At 41.5% G+C, this 21005-nt stretch overlaps 1 protein-coding gene across 3 annotated transcripts in view; it reads right to left on the bottom strand.

The window, feature by feature from the left end:
• Positions 1–14510, bottom strand: part of LOC120895653 (tyrosine-protein kinase Drl) — a 59802-nt gene extending 45292 nt beyond the window's left edge. Inside the window, exons 1-2 of one of the 3 annotated variants that reach the window (XM_040299179.1) lie at positions 14437–14510; positions 12717–13373 (exon numbers count right to left, since the gene is read on the bottom strand). In XM_040299179.1, coding sequence (XP_040155113.1) covers positions 12717–12864 — 148 coding nt within the window. In that variant the 5' untranslated portion in view covers positions 12865–13373; positions 14437–14510. The other 2 variants (XM_040299181.1, XM_040299180.1) reach the window with 2 other exon arrangements.
• Positions 14511–21005: the final 6495 nt, after the last annotated feature.

Below are 21005 nucleotides of genomic sequence, written 5' to 3'. Positions count from 1 at the left end.
TGCGAAGGCTTGAGTTGTACTGACGATTTTGTGTGGTAGCAAGAAAGGGAACGCACGAGGAACACTCGCTGCACTAGTGCGAGCGAGACACCGACACCAGCAAGCCGCTGCGAGAAAACCAAACTGAGCGCACTGGCTGAAAGTGAACGCACACATTCACACATGTGTGATTGTGTGAGTGCGAAAACTGTGTAGAAAGCAAAACACGCTCTCGCCGCCGCGTAATTCCGCGTATTTCCAACCGTCTCCTCCTGCTTCTACATGCCCCTCGCCTGAAAGACGCACACTTTTACATTCTCATTGCTAGTAGGGCAGGCACCACACCATGGGGATATAGTTGCGAAAGTTCATTACACTGCTCGTGATGGGAGTGGGATAGGGTTTAGGGCAGGGAATTGAACAGGCAAATGGAATTGCTCAGTGGTGCGATGGGATTGTATGTTTCAAGAGCGATTTTAAGCGCAACAGCGAATGAAAGTTTAGCTTTTTGGATTAATTTGTAAAGGTAAAGTTAGTAAGCGCCAAATGTAAGAAGAAAGGTGAAATGACATGTCTTGAAAGTAATAACTCGGAGTACATTAAAGATTAACACTCTTATATCCAACAATTTGTTGTTACATAAAATAGCTGTGGATATACATCTTCTAACATGCAATGTTTCCAGCTACAAAACTATTTCATAGCACAAAAGGATTAAGGAATCTTGGTTCATATAAAACATTGGGTTTTAAATATCATACAAACTGAGAAATTATTATATGAAAAGTGCAGATTACATAAAATACAATAATCGGTTAACATAAAAGTATATAAGAATCAGTCCATACTTCAAGCTAGGACAAGTATCTTTACAATATGAAACTAAGGATGAATCACTCACATTGATGTTTCTACAAGTATAGTTAGATATCGTCATCAAAGACCGAAATAAAGGTTCTATGAATGGGAGGAATGATAGGCGTAAAGTAATAAAACGACTGAGATTAGAACACTTCAAACCCAATCAACGGTTAGATGTATCAAACAAGGTCAAACGAAGTTAAACAAACACAGCCTTATGTACAATTTAAAGTATTGTACAAAAGATTACACAAAATTCCTGATAAAAAGGATGCTAGCTACAAAGAACTTAGCGCGAGGAAAAACAACATCCAATACGTAAAAACATAAAAAATAAAATCTAATTCCTTTGGATTGTAAGAACAGGATTGTGAGAACAGGACCATTTCTACATATTTCATTTAAGGTCTTTGAGTTTTCTCCTACTTCATAGCTTTAAGGAAAGGCCTCATAGCTTCAAGATACAATTTTAAAACATCTTTCTATTCTAAATGTCAAAGGGTTAGCTAACGCATACTGAATGTTTCTCCGAACTCAATAGATCAAACGTATTGCAATGGCAGTTCGGAGACATTTCAACATTCCTTTTAACGGGAGGAGCTTCGTGTCCATTGCAATACGTTTGCTTCCAACAGCAACTTCTGATGTCATCTGATGTCACGATGTTCAGCAAGCCTTTTAACGAAACAATGCATTGCTGCAATAATTCTTTGTAAAAGATGCAATAATATCACTAAAAGGGAAGTCTTTCTAGTACAACAAGCCTACAATACAATTCTTGAGAATAATATTATGATTATGTGATGATGTAAAAGTCTTTCCATTGAAACGATCAACATCTTGTTCGAATCATTGGCTCCTTCTTTTCAAGGGCCATACTGTGGCATTTCTACTTATGTGGTATGTAATAGAATGGAAAAAATAATGTTGTGTACCCTTGAATAAGGGGTGGATGCAGGACTTTCAAGCCACTTTTAGTGATGTTGCACGGATGGTCCTATCAAGACATTCGAAAATGGCCGGTGATCAGGAGTTATCAAACGCAACACTAGCATTAGTAGACTTACTTTAACAACGCTATACGGGTGATTAGCCCTTCACAAAACGCATTAAGCAATGAGCAACAGACAAACCTTTCCCCACGTTTCGAGTCTGTATTTCAGGTAAAATGAATTATCATTATGTTCTGAATAAATGTATAACTCATTTGAAGTAGTATCTCACTTTATTTCAGGTTCTGCTGTAGATATAAATCCAAGCGATATTCCCAAACCATCGCTTCACCGCTAAAGTGTGACGACGCAAAACTTACTTTACAAAATTTCACCCTCTCACCGTATAATTTCCGGCTAGCGCACAAAAGCTCAAAAATGAATCAAGCAAAGTAATGCGGTCGAGATGGCGCTCTACAGCGGAAGAAAACCACACTCTGATACATGGGGAACCAACGACGAGAACGACGATATGATGGAAATTATGTTAAGTGACCAACTTTTGTACCAACTATTACCATATTGATAAAATGTGTTCTCTTGCCATGTGTGCGTACACACACACAGCGCACTCACACACAAAGTCACACAGTCTGGGTTGGAAGCGCAGCGGAGCAAAACTTTTGAGTGGCACAATGTGAGAAATTGCGAAACATTCGCACCGGAATGCAATTATCATCATACATCCTAAGGGGTAAAAGTTTGCCAGTGGACGGGCATTCGATGGTACGGTGAGATGTGTATGTGCCCGTCACCGGTAGTTTCGTGAAGCCATTCAGTCAGTCAGTTGAGCGAAAGCAGCGAACGTCCAACACTCAGACTCAGCCACTATCAATTTTATTTATCATGAAAATTGAATACAGAACGTCTCGTTTTTGCCGTCTTCTGTGCAGTGCATAACATGTCCGCAAGATCCGAGTCTGCTCCAGGGGCAGAAGATGTTGCAAGTGTGTCCTTATTCTTCGGGATGAGCTGCTTCCGTGAATCCTGAATGCTAACAACTGCGAGGAAGCAAACACAGGCTTAAAGAAGAAGTAGCTTGACTCTTTCTCTCCTATCACCACCACTTGCATCCATGCTGTAGGTAACAAATCCCACAAAAACTTATCTGGCGTCTGGCACAAAAACCCCGCCAGGCGTTAACCTTCCGGCAGAAGTACAGAGTTGTGTGTGGCTTCCAGGGCGAGATATTTCCAACTGAATACACACGCATTGGAATCAGCCCAAGTACTCGTCCAAAATCATCCACAATCGTTCTATCTGTACAATTGAGCAACCATTCAGAGGAGGTTGAGGGAGAGTGAGGTTGCGTCCTGTGGGAAACAGGGCAGCACGTTGCTGGCGGTTCATCTTATCGCGCGAGAGGGCGCGAAAGAGCATCATCATCGGGTGTGTGATGCGTGCATCAGAGGAATAGGAGTGTAGGAATGGGTATGAAATTAAACAAAGCTAAAAATGGGAACCAACCCACTCAGCCACAAAGCGCTCTCGGGAATATAGGGAGAGGATGGGAGCGACATTTACAAAGCCAGCCAACGCACTTTGATTTGAGCCGTCTTTTTTCGGTTGTTTGTGACTTGGGTAAGGGAAGGGACAAATCTAGGCACAGGAAGATACATATACAGCCACTCAGGAGCAATTCCCCCTTTTTAAAATTTGGCCATCTTCTTTTTTTATATTGCAAACGAGTCATGTAGAACGGAAGAGGATTTACCTTCATTCTTTCCATTATTTGTTTTTATCTTTTTCTATCCAACAGTTCCATGAGAGTGTTGGGCAGGGAATTAGCTGCGTACTGCACAGAAAAGGCAAAAGGGGAGAAGTTTTTCAAACGTAACACACAATGGTAGACTGTTGAAAATAATTCCATTCAAGTACTGCCAAACCTAAGGGGTGCGTTGCTATTGGTGACTGAGCGAGGGACTGGATTTGAGACAAAGTAAGTCGCATGGCAAAAGTAATATGGAATTATGGAGCCCCCAAAATTAGCTCCTTATCGGAGCGGGTGGGAAGTGTTTGTTGAATAAAAAAAGGGGGCGAATATCTCCCAATTTAAACACAAATTACTTAACCGGAAACTCGCAAAGGAGGATAAATTCCGTGATATAGTACTTAGTAAAAAAAGTCCCTCCAAAACCCCTCTGTGATGAACTCGAAATGAACTCCAGCATTGCCCGCGTTCCCTTTGCTAAACGCGCCCACTGCTAAGACACTGCCACAACTACCGCCACAAACAATCACATGATGAGTTGGTGGTTGCTGTTTTTATTTTTTATTTTCGGCTGCTGTCAAAAGCATAACCTTCCGCTTGGCTCCAAACGCAGAACATCAAAGCCGTTGTTTTCCCACTACTCACATTAAAGAACTCGCGCGCGCCCGGTTGTAGCCGGCGGCATGTGTCAAGCATCACGGGGGAGGTGGTGAGCCAAACCGTTTATTTACGTTTGATCATTCTTTTAAAATCATTTGTTTTGTTACGCACCAAACAACAAACGGCGCTTGGCATTGAGGATATGCGCAAGCAAAAGCCAACGCAAAAATGAAACAATCATCCTCTGCAAAGCGGGAGAGAAAAACCGCTCAGACGCAGCAGACGGAAAAAGCATCAAAAACAACAGCGAAAAACGAACTGCATGAAATATTCAGATTGCGTTTATGATGCGTGGAGACGAAAAATCCTTCCCCACAACCTCCCCCAGACAGTGAAGAACGACGGACGGAGGTTTGCAAAGAAAATGCGCCAAAAACTTTGGGCACTGAGCGCGATAGCGCTCTAGTGAAAGTTCATAAAATTTCAACGTTGCATAAAAGGTTTTTCTTCCCTCGCTGTGCTGGGTATTGCTATGGTGATTGGAGGCAACCAAAAATGAGAAAAAATCCTTCCCCCAGTATGTCCCTTTTGGCAAGCATCGGAAAACTCGCACACATACGAACGCTTCACTTGGAGGGTTTTTTTGTGTATATTTTGACTAGCATTGGCCGGAAAAAAGAGATTTTTTTAGAGAGATGCGTTGAAGCGTTTGTACCGGCATTTACGGGTAGGTGGATTTGGTGTCGTTACTGTTCCTGTTCATAAATTGCATTTAGATAACGTTTAATGGGCTCTCGCTTTCGCTCGAAGGCTGGCGTACACGTTTGTAGATGTGCCGCCCGCTTTTTTGTCTTTAAGATTTACAGAAGAGTAAAAAGTAGTTGATAGTTGTTGCTAGAAACAAGGCTAACAACTACGTGTATGTCGGCTGCAGAGATTCGAGACGTTCTTGGGGTTGTTTTTGTTGCCACCCAGCTTGAAATTATGTATTCAATTCGTTCATGTTGGCACGCTGCCTATCGTGAAAAATTTGCATCAAGTTGGGGACGTCAAGCCGGAACATCTCCGAATAGTTAGGTACACAATTAGCGCACATAACAGAATAGGCTCTTCGTGTGATAAGACAAGTTGGTGTGTAGCCAACGCATCCCTTCACTTAGCTGTCGTTTAAGTAGTTGCAAAATTCAATTTGTTGGACACTATCAAACAGATTCCTGATTTGCAAAATAAGCTTCTCGAATTGTGATCAAACATAAAAGAATAACATGCATGTAATTTCGCAGCGCCAACAAACAGTCCAGGTCGCAGCGCTTCGCCAATATCTTCCAGTGTTGATTCCATTGCAAAGGCACGGTTACGCTTATATGATACCGGTTGCAAGTATCTTCCAAGAATTCATTCATGCCGTCAGGTTCGTTAGCTTGGCACGGGGATGGGGTACATCGGTCGTCACACAGCCCATAGACACTAGACACCACTACTAGGCCAAACTCAGCTCCCAAAACGATCCGGTTGCAGTACCAGAAGCAGCAGCAGCAGCCGCTGCCATGCTTCATAAATTCAAGAACTGTCACGATGGTGCAAGATAAATTTTGGTGCCATCCAACACAAACATCCGCTTTGTGATTTTAGCATGATGACACAGAGCGAAGTACCATCGGAGAATACCCCCTCATTCTTCTTCCTAAACAAACTATTCACATTTGACCGGTTTTTGGGCCGCAGGTTGACTGAAAAGCGACCGTCTACAGTGGGTCGAGTTTTCGTGTTTCGGGAGAGTGCATAAACCCTAAACTGATGCAAGATATGGTATGTTTTTAGGTGTAGTGATATTATGTAGCCAAACTTTGATTGGTTGTGGTTTGTAATAGAACTTGTGCTTATATGTTTAAACAACAATTGTATTCAATACTGAGCCACCTATTTTACTTTTCAACTCAAACTGTATTTTAACGTCACGGGAAGAATTCTATAGAGCGCTGTGCATCGCGGTTTGAAGTGACATTTTTGTGATGTCATGTCTAGTGACACGGAACGATGATGATATTTGGGAAAATGTAGAAGGATGGTGATGAGAATGGTATAGTTCGGTCCATTGTCTTGAATATAGGCCATATGTGCACTAATGTTCTTGTATGTCACCTGGATGGTTGGATGTGTTCCACAGCCTTTAAAGAGCATAATTTAACGTGCCTCTAAATACCTTAAAGCTCATTATTATACTGGTAAATAGACAATCTATAGAGTTTTGGATTTAATCATTATCCTTTCTAATACTCCTACGCAATCATTGCTCTTTTGTTTTCTTAACCATCGTAGGACATCGAATAGCTTGTAGAATATTTCATAAAAGAGTATTTTACTCGTCTAGGAATAAAATAAGATATGAAGGAACAATTAAAGACCAGTTCCGATTCCAGCCAAAACTGTTCAACTAAAGAAAAAAAACAATATTCTTAAAATTGAGTTGTCAATTGCGAAATAATTAGAATAAGCCAGGCTGTAAAATTGCTTTTAGTAAAAAAAAATGGTTTATATCAAACTAGAAAAACTGATAATCGAAAATAAGTTGCTAATACGAATTTAAGTACTTGCAGCGTATAAAACGTGGAAACGTGGTAAGAAATAAGAGATAAATATTATGTCATGATAAATATTGTCTCATTCTACCACAAGTAATTGGTTGGAAGTAAATAATGGAACTTAATGCTTAAAATAAAATAAGTAAGAGTAGTGTGTATTTATCATCAGTCGTTTCGCTTAAATGTCTTAAGCTTTACTGCAAACGTACAATGAATATTTTTATTGCTTCTGCAATATGCTGCATTAAAGCAAAATGCATTGCAACACCCATCTGTTGTATCTTGTATCTCCAAATGCTTTTCTTCCTCATAATGTACTACACGATGTTTATAAACACAATTTTCACTAAACAGCAACAGCCAGACCGGTAAATCATTCCGCACGATAAGTTTTAAATTGTCCTGCGAAAACCGTATGGTTTGCACATTATCAATGAGAGCGAAGGAGCGCAACAAAAAAAAATCAATTTCTACGAAAATAATTTCCTATTTCTTTCCTTTCCCAACCGCAGTATGTTTTTCCTTTCACTGCACGCAATATACGTACCAAATACGTACGAGCGGAAGCGGCAAAAAAACTTTACAAAAGATGCTCCGTGACCAGTATTAACATTCTGTTTTTTTTGTCCATTTTCGTTTACCGATCCTTCCATTTTGCTTCCGTTGGCTCGATGTCTCAAGACGGTGGATCACTGGACAGGGAGTAAGGCTTTCGCGTACATGCACTCACACACACACAATCCCATTGCACTATAGAGCCAAGCGATGGATGGTTTATGGGACGCTATTTTCGCCCTGCCAATAAATATTTATTTATTTATTTATTTCATATATTGGCGGATAATAAATTGATTTCAAGTGACATTTATGTCGATTTATGGTGAAATAAGATGTATGACGTTTGGTGAAAGCTGTACCCGACGGTTGTGTTGGAGGAAGAGAAGAGGCAACGGGGGACGGGAAGACGGAAGTCAACAACGGCCGTCATTGGCGCTTTGGGGATGGCTTTCGGTTTGGCTTTTTTTTCCGATCGTGCCTGTCTGCAGCGGAGAGTCGCATTGCAGTGCGGTTGTCTTGAACTGTATTAGTGATGTTTTCAATTGAAGCATTTTTCTTTTCATGACGCGACGCTAATCATGAAGCATACAGTTTTTGTCAAATTTATTGAAAAAAGGAGTTCAATGCTAAATTAAATTATTTAAAAAGAAAGATTTCAACAGGCACAGCTAAAGCTTCCCATAGCTTTAGATAGCGACTGATGGTTGATTTTGTCTTATTGTCTTTGACTGCTGTGCCGAGTTTCTCTTTATCCGATCGGCCACTGTCTGCTCGATTGATTTCGTGCAAGCTAGCAAAAAGCAATCATGAAATTATGAGCTCGTGTAAAAATTTATGAGCCGTGAAATTGATAAATCGCCCGGATAACTGGACATCATCATGACACTCGTTGTCATCATTCCCGGTAGGAACGAGAAAAAAATGTCGCTTTTCTGAACGGTTGGAGTCGAAAAAAGCTTCTGCCAGAGACGGTAACGGTCGTAACCAAGATGAGTTATTTTTCGACAACGAATCGACCATATTGTTATTTCTTTTTCTTGAATTGCACAAAAATGCTCTGAATCTATCCCCTGTGTCCGGGTCAGACCAAGACGACTTGCGCACATCCAAAGAACGGTTTCACTTGGATGGGTTGCTGAGCAGGGATATGCGAACCATCTCTACAACTCGCACGCTCCCAGCCTGAATCCCCATTTACGGGCTTGCTAGGCGTGAAACGCCATAACTGGCAGATTTGTGGCTACGGCGTCCAGTCACTGGTACGGGCACGAACTTTACTCCACTGCATGCGGCCATAACGTATTTCTGGTGGCGCTAGTTGCAACAGACTCAACGCATCACCGAGGGTTGTTATCCGTAGCTGCCAAACATCATAATGGTTTGAGAAGTGTTTCGCTAGGCTTGCTACGACATGACGCGACGGCATACGAGCGCGTGGTCGTTATGGGAAATCGATAACGATTCGACAAGTATTTCGACGTGTGCTTGTGTGCGAAGAAGGCTTTTAAGAAAATTGAGACTTTCCAATAGCTCAAACTCGCGTAGGATTGTTTAATACAGTCATTTCAATGCGGGCAGTGTTTCGATGGGTGGCATAATTTACGATCCACCAGGCAGGGATTTAGTGTGCGGCAATGTCTGTAATTTACATGACCTTTTTTGCTCACTGAACGCATGATGTTTGCTCTCTCTCAAACAATCCAATCAGCAGAACGACAGCAACGTTGCTACACACAAGTGAAATCGCGGGTGTAATTGTTGTCAGTAACGTTTTCCGCTAATGGTCCTGGTTGCTTTTTAGCAACAGCTTTTTAGCTTATGTACATTCTCCAAATCTACAGCGTAAGCGTTCTGAGTTCTGACATCATAAACGACTTTCCGCACGGTTTTGTTGTTTGCGCTTATTTCCCAACAGTCGTTAGCGAGATTGTATCGCTAAACACCTGTTCATTGTTGAGGGATGGTGCAGAGCGATAAAATTATCAACAAATGACTTCCTGGGAAGGAGAAAGTAACATTGTTAGACGGTTTATGGCCGTAACAGTGTGGTGCGAGTGTTTCCGATAACGGTGCACTGGGTGGGCTGTGTAAAATCCGACTTGAACCCTCTCAGCTGATCGGATCTTTTAAAATTCTTTTCCGATGGAGAATGAGAAGAAACTTATCTTCATTATTTAAACAGAATTTTATGACGAAATATGGTCATACATAATTCTGTTTTAACTGTTGTAAAATCACACTTGAACGCTCTCTGCTTTTATAGTTGCACAATGATCTAGGGTTTTGTTTTTGCAACAGGTGTAGATCTACAAGAAATAAAAACAGGACAGGTGTAATTGAGTCGAGGAGCCTTTGGTAATACAGGTCCTTTAAATATAATCGGCATAATAAATGAATCTCGTTTAGGCCCTAGACGGACTTGAAGCAATTGTGTTGAATGAGTATAAAATACTCTAAATTGTGTGTACCATAACGGATCGGAATGGGTACGCAGAAGTTTTATAAATTATTTACTTGAAGCTTCTTTATGATATTGAGTATAAATTGATGTTTATCACAATTCAAATGAAATGGAATTACCCTTACTTTTTCACACATATGAGTCAGTAGAAATGGGATAAATTCATATTGTAATCAAATTGGAACACAAAAAAATGGTGCAACTATGAAAATGAAAGCCCTTTTTTTAAAACCAAGCTAACAAATATAAAATATTAGTTTTTCTCCAATTTGTATTCTAAGGACGCTTAATGTATTTCAGAATGAAGCTGACGAATGTATTTTATTCAAAGTAGCTTCGAAACCTTCTCCTTCCTCTTATTTTCTTCGGCGCCTTCTTCTTTTAAGCCAGATTATGATTATTCTTCATTCTTCGTTATTCGGCGCTACAACCATTGTCAGCCAAAGCTGCACTGTTATGATAGAGCTAGCTTGGTTTCAGTGATTGATAAACCAATTGCGAGAAACACGTTCGGTAAGGGGAAACTCTCAGGCATAATGAGACTCTTACCAAGACGTCATTGTTCGACTAGTACGTGGATCGTGAGACTACACTTTCGGGATCATACCCTTTCGAAAATACTAATGAGTTGAACACTAGATTTAAAAAAACAACAGAGGCCGCAGGAGCCGCCCAGTGATCTATTCGATGGATACTCTTAGAAAGAATAAACTTTCCTGTTACGTGGTACTAATAACTCTGGCGATCTGTACAGACCAGTCAGAAGAAGACATTAAAAGCAATACATCTGCAGTTTATTACGTAAACTAAATTGCATTAAAATACAACCTAATGAATAAAGTTTATATTGTGTAGGTTAATAAGCCCTAAGGAAGCATGAGTACCTCAGGAAATAGATTTAAAGATACGATATTTGCTAATTGATTTTTTGTCAGATCAGGTTACTTTAAAACGTAGCATAAAAACGAAAACACTGACTTAATGTGTGAAAAAGTGTTAAATAAATATATGAAGAGCATCATTAGAAAATATAGCGCAAGGGTATCTAAAAGATCTCTTCGGCATAAAGTACTTTTCAATAGTTTATCTAAGCTGTATTCTGATTACAACTGAACCTTTTGATGCAATAAATTAAATGAACCCTTTGTAGCTTATCTAACCAACACAACAAACCAAACCTAGTTGCCTCTACTAATTTGATCGAACGCAACGAGACGCACTTTAGCAGTTCCCATTTCTCTCCGTGTTCGGATTTCGGTAAACGTAAATGCGATGTTATCCTGTGGCTTGTGGCATATACATTAAGTGGCCTCGGGCATATGCACACTCCGTCTGTCTGCCATGGCCCGGGCGAAAAACGGATTTTTGTGTACGAATGCTTAATATTGTCCCCATCCCCGTGTGGTGACAGCGAAATGTGTTTTGTGGTCAGGACTATTAGCATCGTAGCTAGTCGCAGGCACCCAGACTAGGCGCGAGATAAAGGGCACAATGCCGCCCTGCCGAGTGGCCGGCCGGGTGCGTGTACGTGTTTGTGCGGTCTGACCACCGAGCTTCACCGTCGATAATGATGGGAATCGGTTCAGATGGCGTGCGTTGCCAATCCCACAATCGGCGTGGTTTTGGAGGGCCTGATGAATATTGATTAGGGCATAATTTATGCAGCAACGATTCATTTGCCCAGTGCGGCGGGAAGATGAGGGAAGGGCAGTCGGGACGGGCTCCATAAATAATTCCTCACCCGTAACGAGTTATTAAGTGTGAAGTTAAATTTCTGGGAAAGTGTCCTTTTTACTCCTGGTTGGGATGGATCGAAGTTTACCCGTGGGCAGGTTCGCTGGGCTTGAGGCTTAGTGGATCGTCCTGGGGGAGTGTGGGTTAGGTAGGCAAATCGGAAACTTAAACATTCGTCTTAACCTTACCTCGCTTCACAGTGAGGATTAAATTAAAAGCGAAAGAATGAAACAGGTCTTATCAAAAATCATTTCAGGTCAAGGTTGTTTGAACCATAAACAAGTTAAATTGTAATGTTTTCTCATGATTCGTAATTTGTACTGCATACATATTCATTTTATCGTGAAGCTCTTTAAGCATAAATGGGAATTTTCCATTGCAAGGTTTTCAAATTCTTGTGCAGAGTAAATCAAAACCGCTAAAACTGCCACGAAACCAAACATTCCAACTCTTTAACTCTTTCACCCCAAATTCCAGCAAAAATGTATGTAAACAACTCTATACGCGGCGAAGATTTATCGTTTCCTTGTTTCGGTCGGTCGAGCGACGGCTCAGCACCAACAAAAATTCGTCTAATGCTTTAAGCGCCGCTGATGGCTGAGGTTAAAGTGGAGTGAGTGCCCACCTCTTCCATCGTGGATGGACAGGAAATGTCTGTACCCTTTTATCTCTAGGGAGCCCCCAGTTTAGGGTGGGCTAATACCCGAAACACCACTTCCTCGCCCCCTGCTCTAACGTTCAAAACCAACAGGCACTGACCGGTGGGTTGCGTTCAGCCATCCCTTTAACATTAATTTCCCTTTCATCTTCCAAAAACGGTCACAAACGAACCCGACCGCCCAGGGACGGTTTACGGGGAGGGGGCAAGAGTAAAGGAAATCAAAGTTATGAAAATGGTTGTACCTTTGGTTGATTGATTTCCATTTAGAGTAAAAGCGGGATGGGGGATATGAAACTAGATTTATTTCCCTGCGGTTAAAAGGGCCCAAAGGGCGTGCTGGGGCCACGCAAGCATTTGCTGATTGTTTCGACTGCTGAAAGCTCACGCCCCTCCCCTATTGGGTGGATTAATGTTGAAGGTTAACCGTTACTGTCTGACCCGCTCATACAAACAAATTGAGGTAATTGTTTGTGAGTGTTGAATGTTTGTTGTGTTTTCCATTTTAAAGCCACCACTTTGAATCAGTTTCCTGAAAACAGAGTCCGATGAAGGGCGACCGGCACTGCCAGGAACTTACCCATCAGTTTGATCACTTCCGAGTGGTTGAGAAACAGATCGAAGTAGCCGGTCACTGGCGGGGGTAATCCACAGAGCAGAACCGTCACCAGCAGCAACCGCCAGGCGATGGACGAACCGATGACGCTGCGAAGTGGCCGAAGGGACATGGTGCCGGTCTCGTGGAGCAATATTCTAGCAGCAGCACACAACAGCGCGAAAGGCACACTCACACAGCACAGCCGTTGCACCGTACTGCTACTACTACTACCACTACACACATCGCTTCACCGGCAGGATGCTGCTGCCATGGCAACTCGTACGAAACACGATCGAAATGGGACAGGTGGCGATAAAGAACGAGCGAGCAAGAACGACCAGCGGGTGGAGAACGATGCAGAATCTCCTCGCGCACAGTAAGGGTAAGGATCCTGGGAAATGGAACACTTGTCACAACGGCAGCAAAACACGTAAGGAATTCATTTCCTACTTTATGCACAGATGCCGCCTCCCGCTTGATGAACAATAATATTTGCCGATAAACACAACCGGGATGGGTTTTGCTGCTTTCGCAGATTAGAGAAACAATTTCCTTAATTTAAACTGCTGGCATGGTTGCCACTTGACGCACCTGCGAGTTACCTACACCATGCACATAGACTACAACACTCAACTGCCACTAAAATAATAATAAAAATATTATATTAATTTTCACCAAACCACAGACACACTTTGAGCAATTATTTTTCCCTTAAAACCTCACAATTTCACCCACTCAATTCGCGTCAACCAACGATAACCAAGCAGCATTCGGCCCTGAACTCGACACTTGAGGCTTTGCGGCATCGCGGCGACAGGCTTTTAAATTGGTCAGCGGAGACCACTTGCCACGGATTTGATGGTGCGCCTAGCCACAGCGCAATTGCAATTACGCACCAGCCAGCGTGTGATGAATATTCATCGTCGATTGGATTAAAATTTTGAAATTTTAATTACCATCATTTCGTTGCCCCCGGACCACACACACACACACATAATCCAGGAACGGATGGCGCCCCGTTTCCCTCGAGTCTCGTCCAGCCACACACGGCACACAGATACGATGATATCTCCTGCACGGAAGTGCAGCACGTAATGAATTATTTCACTCGCTCACGACACACAGAACGGGCTAAAACGACCTGGGAGGCAAACGTGGAGCTGTGGAGATGCATTTGACGAGTCTCTGTGGGCCATCACATAGCACACCACCGTTTTGGGTTTGTTTTCCGTCCGTCACCGTTCAATTAGATATTAATGCGTACGCCGCTTTTCCCGCGAAATGATTCATTTGTGTGTAATTTGATTAAAAAGATACTCAGAATGGGAAATTCGTGGCCGCTTCAGCGCTGTACTTTTGTACACCATTTCCTACCACTTTGTATTTATGTGTTGTTGACAAACAAGCGCTTCTAAGTACGCCATCACCACGGCAAGCGCTACGAGTAATCCGTTTGCCTGCGCTTCCCAATCCAGCCGTTGCCTGGGTGACGGGAAAACATCGCCCGTGTGCCTTTCTTGTGTGCTACTTTCCACGCGCTTCACTTCACTTTAAAGCCAAACCCGAACGTATGAAATGCTTGTTTTTTTTTTACTTCACTTCCTTCCCGTAGATCGGTAGACGACAATACGTCTGTCCCGGGTTCGATTGAAAATCAAATACACTCTCACTAAGGGGAGAAAAATAACAGAGGCCACTCTACCGGCACCAAAGACACTGACACCCAACAGCAGATTGTGCGGCCAACTTGTGCGTGACCCTTCCGTTTTCGCGTGTTTTCAAACGATACACGAGCGGACATTCGAGCGGCATTCCAGACCTCTCACGCGGCGGAACCGGAGCCCGTCTACGCATGTGCTACACTTCCGAGCGTTGCAAGCTTTGTGCTAGCTGAGCGTTGCAATTAACCACCAAATAGCGGGTTAGAGTGAGAGTCGGGTGTGAGAGGTGTGTACAAACTTGTTGATCTTACAGCAGCTTGGGGCGGCAGTTTTCCACCTTTTTAGACCACATTCACCCACAACATTCTATCGGTGCAAGTGTTCCCGTCCCGCCCTTGAAGTAATAAACACCCCCAGGTCGCTGCAGGACTCGTGTTTACATCGTACATTCTTTCTAACCCATGGACGAAAGGGTACAGGTAAAGGGAAGAAGGAAAACACAAGAAAAAAACGCACGTGTCAGGTTTCCGGCATTTCGCTCGGTTTGGTGTTAAAACGGCATGGCAAATCGGCACCACCGTGGTGCTGCGGCGCGCGAGAAGAATGCCGGTGGTACATTAGCATGCCGCTTCATACCGGGCGGCTGCGTTGCAGCGTGGCTTGTTGTAAATTGAGTGTGGTGGACCGTTGGGTGTGGGGGGTTGGTGGTGCACGGTACGTATCCCTTTGTGTATTTTTGTTGCGTTTCTTTTTCTTCTTTCTGCTATCGCGTAGAGTGGATAAATAATGCAGCTTTGCTGAGTGAGCGGGAGAGGAAAAAATCACAACACCAGCTACGTGAATCGACAGTTTTTTTTTTACGTTAGTGGAAAATTGTTCAGAAACGATGGATAGCAAAAAAAAGGAATTGTTTTCATTTAGTTGTTTATTACTCCATCGGTGTGATGGCAATGAAAAATCTGTTCGGAATGTATCCACACAGTACAGCGTGATTTCAACATGTGTAGCTAATCCTGCGTTTTATGTTGATTAGTTTGGGAGTTTTTAAATACATTTCGTTTATTTTTCATGCATCTACCATGACATTTTTTTTAAGCAGCTCATAATTACTACAGCTATAACACAGTTAACAATTTAAAAAAAAAATTAAATTAAAAAACATGAACATCTAGGAAATTTTGCAGCTTTGTAGTTGATGTTATCAATGCTTTTCTAACTTCGCATGCGAATGGTTTATATAATTTTAGTATTTTATTGTGGAATAGAAAAAAAAGGTTTTTGCAGACCAGATGTGAAACCGAATGACCAAGAAAAATTACAAATAAAAACTATATTAATGACTCAATTTTGATTTGATTTCTCTTTTGCTGTTAATTATTCTATGTTTGGATATACCTAGCTTACTTATTCTTTTTGATCCTCGCTTTAAAATTGATGCTTTCGAGACAAAAATAGGTGGCTTAGAGTCATAAATTTATCAGTCATAAATAAAGTCATAAATAAATTTTATCGGCAACGACTGTATTTACGTGGAGGACGTCTACACACCGCAAGCTGGGCCTACCACCTGGAGATAGTCGCTTGGAATATATATAGAAATAGAAATGTTAAACAACACGGTCATTTTGCACCCTACCTCGTGATTTTTGAACACAAAAATTTAATAAAAACCAAACAAAAAATGGAAATGTAGTTTAAGTTATTAGTTCGATTTGCTTTCAACTCAGATTTGATCTTATTTCCATAGCTACTGTTAATATCTTGACTAACTGAGAAATGCCATCATAATTTTGAAACGCTTTTTGCGGGTCTTTTTGACGATATCTTTGTATAAGAATTAAAGGAGCAATAATTGGTAAAATGAAACTTCATTTTGGGAACATATGCTTTACATAAGTTGTAAAGTCCCTTCAAACAAAACCAAAAACGAAACAAAACGTTTTACACGTCTTCGATTGTGTTTAACTACCAAATTTAAATAAAACATTCAGTATAATTAACAGTTTTATAAATCTTCCTTTCCTTTTCCTTTCCCCTTTCCAGCATGCTTTTACATCAGTAGAAAACGTTTAATCGTATGGGTAAATTGGCGAGCGAGTCAGCCGTAAAAGCATTTTGTTTTTAATTCAAATTCTCAGCTTACATCCATTTAGCGAGATGATAGCGCCCCGTGCCCATCCCTTGTTGCAGACTCTGGCGGGTGTTCCCTATGGAAACCGAAGAAGGCCCCCTAATGTTCCATCCTCATTGCCAAACAAGCACTTGGCACTTGAGGCACTTGTGATGCCCGCCATTCCCGCGTTATTCGCTCTTCACCCAGCACCGGTCCAATCCATCAATCCATCATCATCCGTACGGCCCGAATACGATTGCAGAGAGCACGCGGTGGCACACGGTGGCTGCTTGAGCATAAATTTAATGCTCACTTACTTTGGGCTTTGAGTGGTTGCTTTTTGAACAACACTTCCGAAATTCGACGACGACGAGAGGGTAAACATTGGCCGTTGGATTACATCGTTCGAGTGTAGTTGCGCGCAAATGGGGGAATCCCGGTGGGGCGATCCAAGGGGCTACCTTCCCGGGGCTACATGCTAGTGAGCGTGATAATTGGTTTTTAACATTCGCGTACGTTTGCGTACGGGGTAGCGTACCGTCCCTACAAACATCGAACCCTCGCTCAGAACCCTCAAATGCAGAATATCAGAAGATGAACATTACTTCAATTTCAATCCTTTTTACGTGATTCCGGTCGGTTTGATACCAGCCCTGCCGCTCATGGAGAATATTGTGGTGAAGGGTTGTGTGTGTGTGTGTGTGTCGAATTGAGCACCGATTCGTGAAAAGGGATTGTGTTACATTCGACAAGGGCTGTTGTGGACTTCTATACCATCACGAGTGAAAACAAGGTGCTGCTAGGTGATATGTAAAGAAAAATGAGATGAAGGTTTGTTTTCAGTACCACACTACAGTCAATAGAGGAATCATATATTTAACATATGACACATATTAACATTTGTCATTTCAATTTTAAAGAATGTTTTAATTCGTAATTGTTTAAGAGAATATTACTTAAATTGCCTATATTTGTCAAAAAAATTTATCCAATTTTAGCTCTTCTACCTTTTCAATAAAACAGAAAGGTCAATATATCAGAAGAAGCATTATTTAAAGAAATAAAAATATATAAATTATTATTAACAATGCTTTTAAGACTTGAATTGATTTCAAACCTCAAGGTATGCAATACATTGTTGATACTTAATTAAAAATATTGCATGTAATTATGGGAACTTTGGTTTAAATTTTTCATACTACCCCATGCGTAACTGCTATCTCTTAACCACGTGTATTGCTTGTAATATGTCCTTCTCAACCTTTGGAAGTGAAATCTTCCTTTTATTAAATTAATTGCTTCACCCTTACCGGGTGAAATATACTAGAGGACTATCATATTAGTTCGATGTTGTTTACTCGCTCATCCCCTTGTGTTAAAGAATGAATAAATTGTAAATATAATTCATGATTAAACGGACTTCAGACCGACGGAGTAAAATAAGCAAAACTAAATGTAAAATGTTTTAATATAGAAATTAAAGCTAATGATTATAATGTGTCACTTGGGCGCTTTAATTTGACTTGTATGAAATAATAATCATACTGTCTAATAATTGAGCTACTGTCCAATGATTGTTTTGATCCAAAATGTACCCAAGAAATTCAAATTCATCAAGTAATTGATCATATAACACATATCTGAAAATAAAAATAAATGAAACAAGTAACATATTTCATTCGATTTAAACTGCAATTTCTACGCAAAATCATGAATAAGGGTTTTGTTTCAAAAAATATTGCTGCAAATGCATCCTTTATTACGTATTGTTAAAATTTAAACTGAAATTATTTGATAGAAATGACATCTTCCAATTTCAACAATCAGTAAACATTCCCAAATTTGACACATGTTCAAACCAACCAACCTGCCTTACAACCATTCAATTTGTTTGTGGTTTCGATCAACAACCTTCTTCATGTTCTACCCATTTCCACCTCAAATTACACTTTCCGATGAGCTTAATTCTCTTACCGGGCCGTTTGTACCTCGGATTGAGACAATGGCACATCAACCTCAGGCACACCTACCCACACCCACCCGTTCGTTTTTCGATATTTCACCAACAGACAAATTACTACGCAAGCACTCCACTGCTTGGCTGTTCGAGCCTTCTTTTCGGTCGCATGAACCCACCCACGGGACGGTTCCGTCCCGAAAAATGATGTAATCGAACACAAAGGATTCATTATCCTTGATCCTTTTCAGATGTTTCGAGCTGTTGATCCTTCACAGGCAGCGTCGGTTCCCACCTAGTGGTGCCAACCCCCCGCCCGGCCCAGCCCATCCCAACATCAAAAGCCTTTATTATCTGCCGCTGAGGTTGATTTTAGGCGGTCGATTGAATCGCATCCCCGGCCCGCTGTTCCCAACTGTTTGGCGCTCCCCCACGGCCTCCGGGATGACTAATTACATTAGCTGCCAAACCCCTTTCGCTGGCAGGCTGGCAGGCAGGCTGGCGAACTTTGCGTCTGGCTTGAACCGTGAACCGTGATGAACCGCCGCTATCGTGTCCCACGAAATGTCGATGGCACGACGCAGAGAAATGGTTGCGTTATTATCAGCCTTGTTGCAGCGCCAAGAAACATCAATCAATTGAACATCAGTCATCGGAATCGTGCCGGCCGGGCGGGCGAGCGTGCATGGAACCCAGTGGGCCACCCATGTTTGCAGCAGTCTGAATAATGAATATTTTAAGCCATTAATTCCCGATGAAATGTTGAAGGATGTCGTCGCACATGGGTTGTCGCCGTCGGATTACGGACGGGGGTTGAGGTGATCCTGACGAAGAATAAATACTCTTACTCGCTTAGCATATCATCGAAACGTACCCGAACGTACTTGCCGAGTTGCGATCCCTGGGGCTGTCTCTGTCCCTCTCGCTCTTTCTTTTTGGTCGGAAGGATGTCGTCTGATTGTAATTTACGGTTTTGAACCCCGTTTTCATTCCGCTAGACGAAGCATGTTTTCCGTTTGGCTCGGCTGGTGTGATGCAGCATGGTGAGCGTTTGACCTGGAGTGGTGGCCTCCAGAACGCTGGACAGTAAATTTTCATCTCATCTCAACCCGTTTGCCGGTGACAGCGTGCTTGCGTTGGTCCTGGGCCAACGTTAGTTAGTTGTTGGCAGAAACGTTAGTTTTGTTGTTGCTCACGGGTGGTGGTGGTGTGACTGCACTGAGCGTCTGTCACACGGGCTTAAGAACCGTTCCCATGCCCTTCGTTCGGTCGTTCGTTCGTTTGATTAGCTACAGTCTTTCGAGCAACAACTTCCGGCATTGGGTGTTTGGGTGAAGCATGAAAGAAAAGCGTGTCTAGACGGCAAGCGGAACGGTTGGCAAATAAAGTGTTGCGGGCTGAAATGAAACTTTCACTACAGGTGAGACTGTACTGGGTCAACGTTTTCTTACGTAGTACTGAAGAAGCAACGTGTTTCTTAGATATATTAGAAGTTTGAAGTTATAGAGAAGCTTTTTGTATTAACTTTCTTTGATAGAAAGAATGCAGTCCGAGAGACTCCTAGACAACCGTTAATTTTTTTTCATTTTTATCAAGCCAACTTACTCAATTTTTAGGAAAAAAATATCAAGAATGGAAATGATTGGACCCGATAGTTTTTATTCAATTTTTAATACTTTTTTCTGTATTTTTTCCTTAATTTTCTTAATTCAATTACTACTTAAAGGCATTCATTTGATGTATGGAAAAGCGTGCTATGGATTCTTATCATTTGTGAGTCTGTGTGTTGTAACATGTCTTACAGATACTGTACAAAATCGAGATAAAACTACAGAACATCAGTGTTGAAGCAGAAAACGTTTGATTATGACTTATATTCATCTTCTTCTTTGGCTCAACAACCGATGTCGGTCAAGGCCTGCCTGTACCCACTTGTGGGTTTGGCTTTCAGTGACTAATTGATTCCCCCCCATAGCAGGATAGTCAGTCCTACGTATGGCGGCGCGGTCTATTTGGGGATTGAACCCATGACGGGCATGTTGTTAAGTCGTACGAGTTGACGACTGTACTACGAGAACGGCCAAATATTCATCTAACACTTGGTTTTTTAGCTTTTACTAACAGAAGCTTTAAGTTCTAAGTGAACAATGTACATGGATCAAAACATTTTTGTAAAAGCTGCTGCAACTGAAAATAATCTCAGCCTTTTTTACTTCCAATAGGGATATTTATAATTCCCCCTATTTCTTTATAATAGTTTGATGTATTACGGCTTAGTTAATTCAAGTATTTTTAAAAAATCATTTGATTGTTTTCATTTGATGTAGTGCTGTACTTTCTAATCGTATTGTAATTTTTTACTATAAAATTATATCAACTACAACACCTAGTTTCACATGATTTTTTGTGGAATAAACCCCGTTACAATAGGCTCAAGATATAAGGTTAGGATATCATAAAAATGTTTAGAGTTTAAATGTGCTCTATCTTTCATTTCTTGTGTAAGAAAATAATTGAACCAAATTGTTCGCTTCATTTTC

Source organism: Anopheles arabiensis, chromosome 2 (assembly GCF_016920715.1).
Source record: "Anopheles arabiensis isolate DONGOLA chromosome 2, AaraD3, whole genome shotgun sequence".
NCBI lineage: Eukaryota > Metazoa > Arthropoda > Insecta > Diptera > Culicidae > Anopheles > Anopheles arabiensis.
The sequence above is the reverse complement of the archived record's forward strand: the minus strand, read 5'-3'. Positions and strand labels throughout refer to the sequence as shown.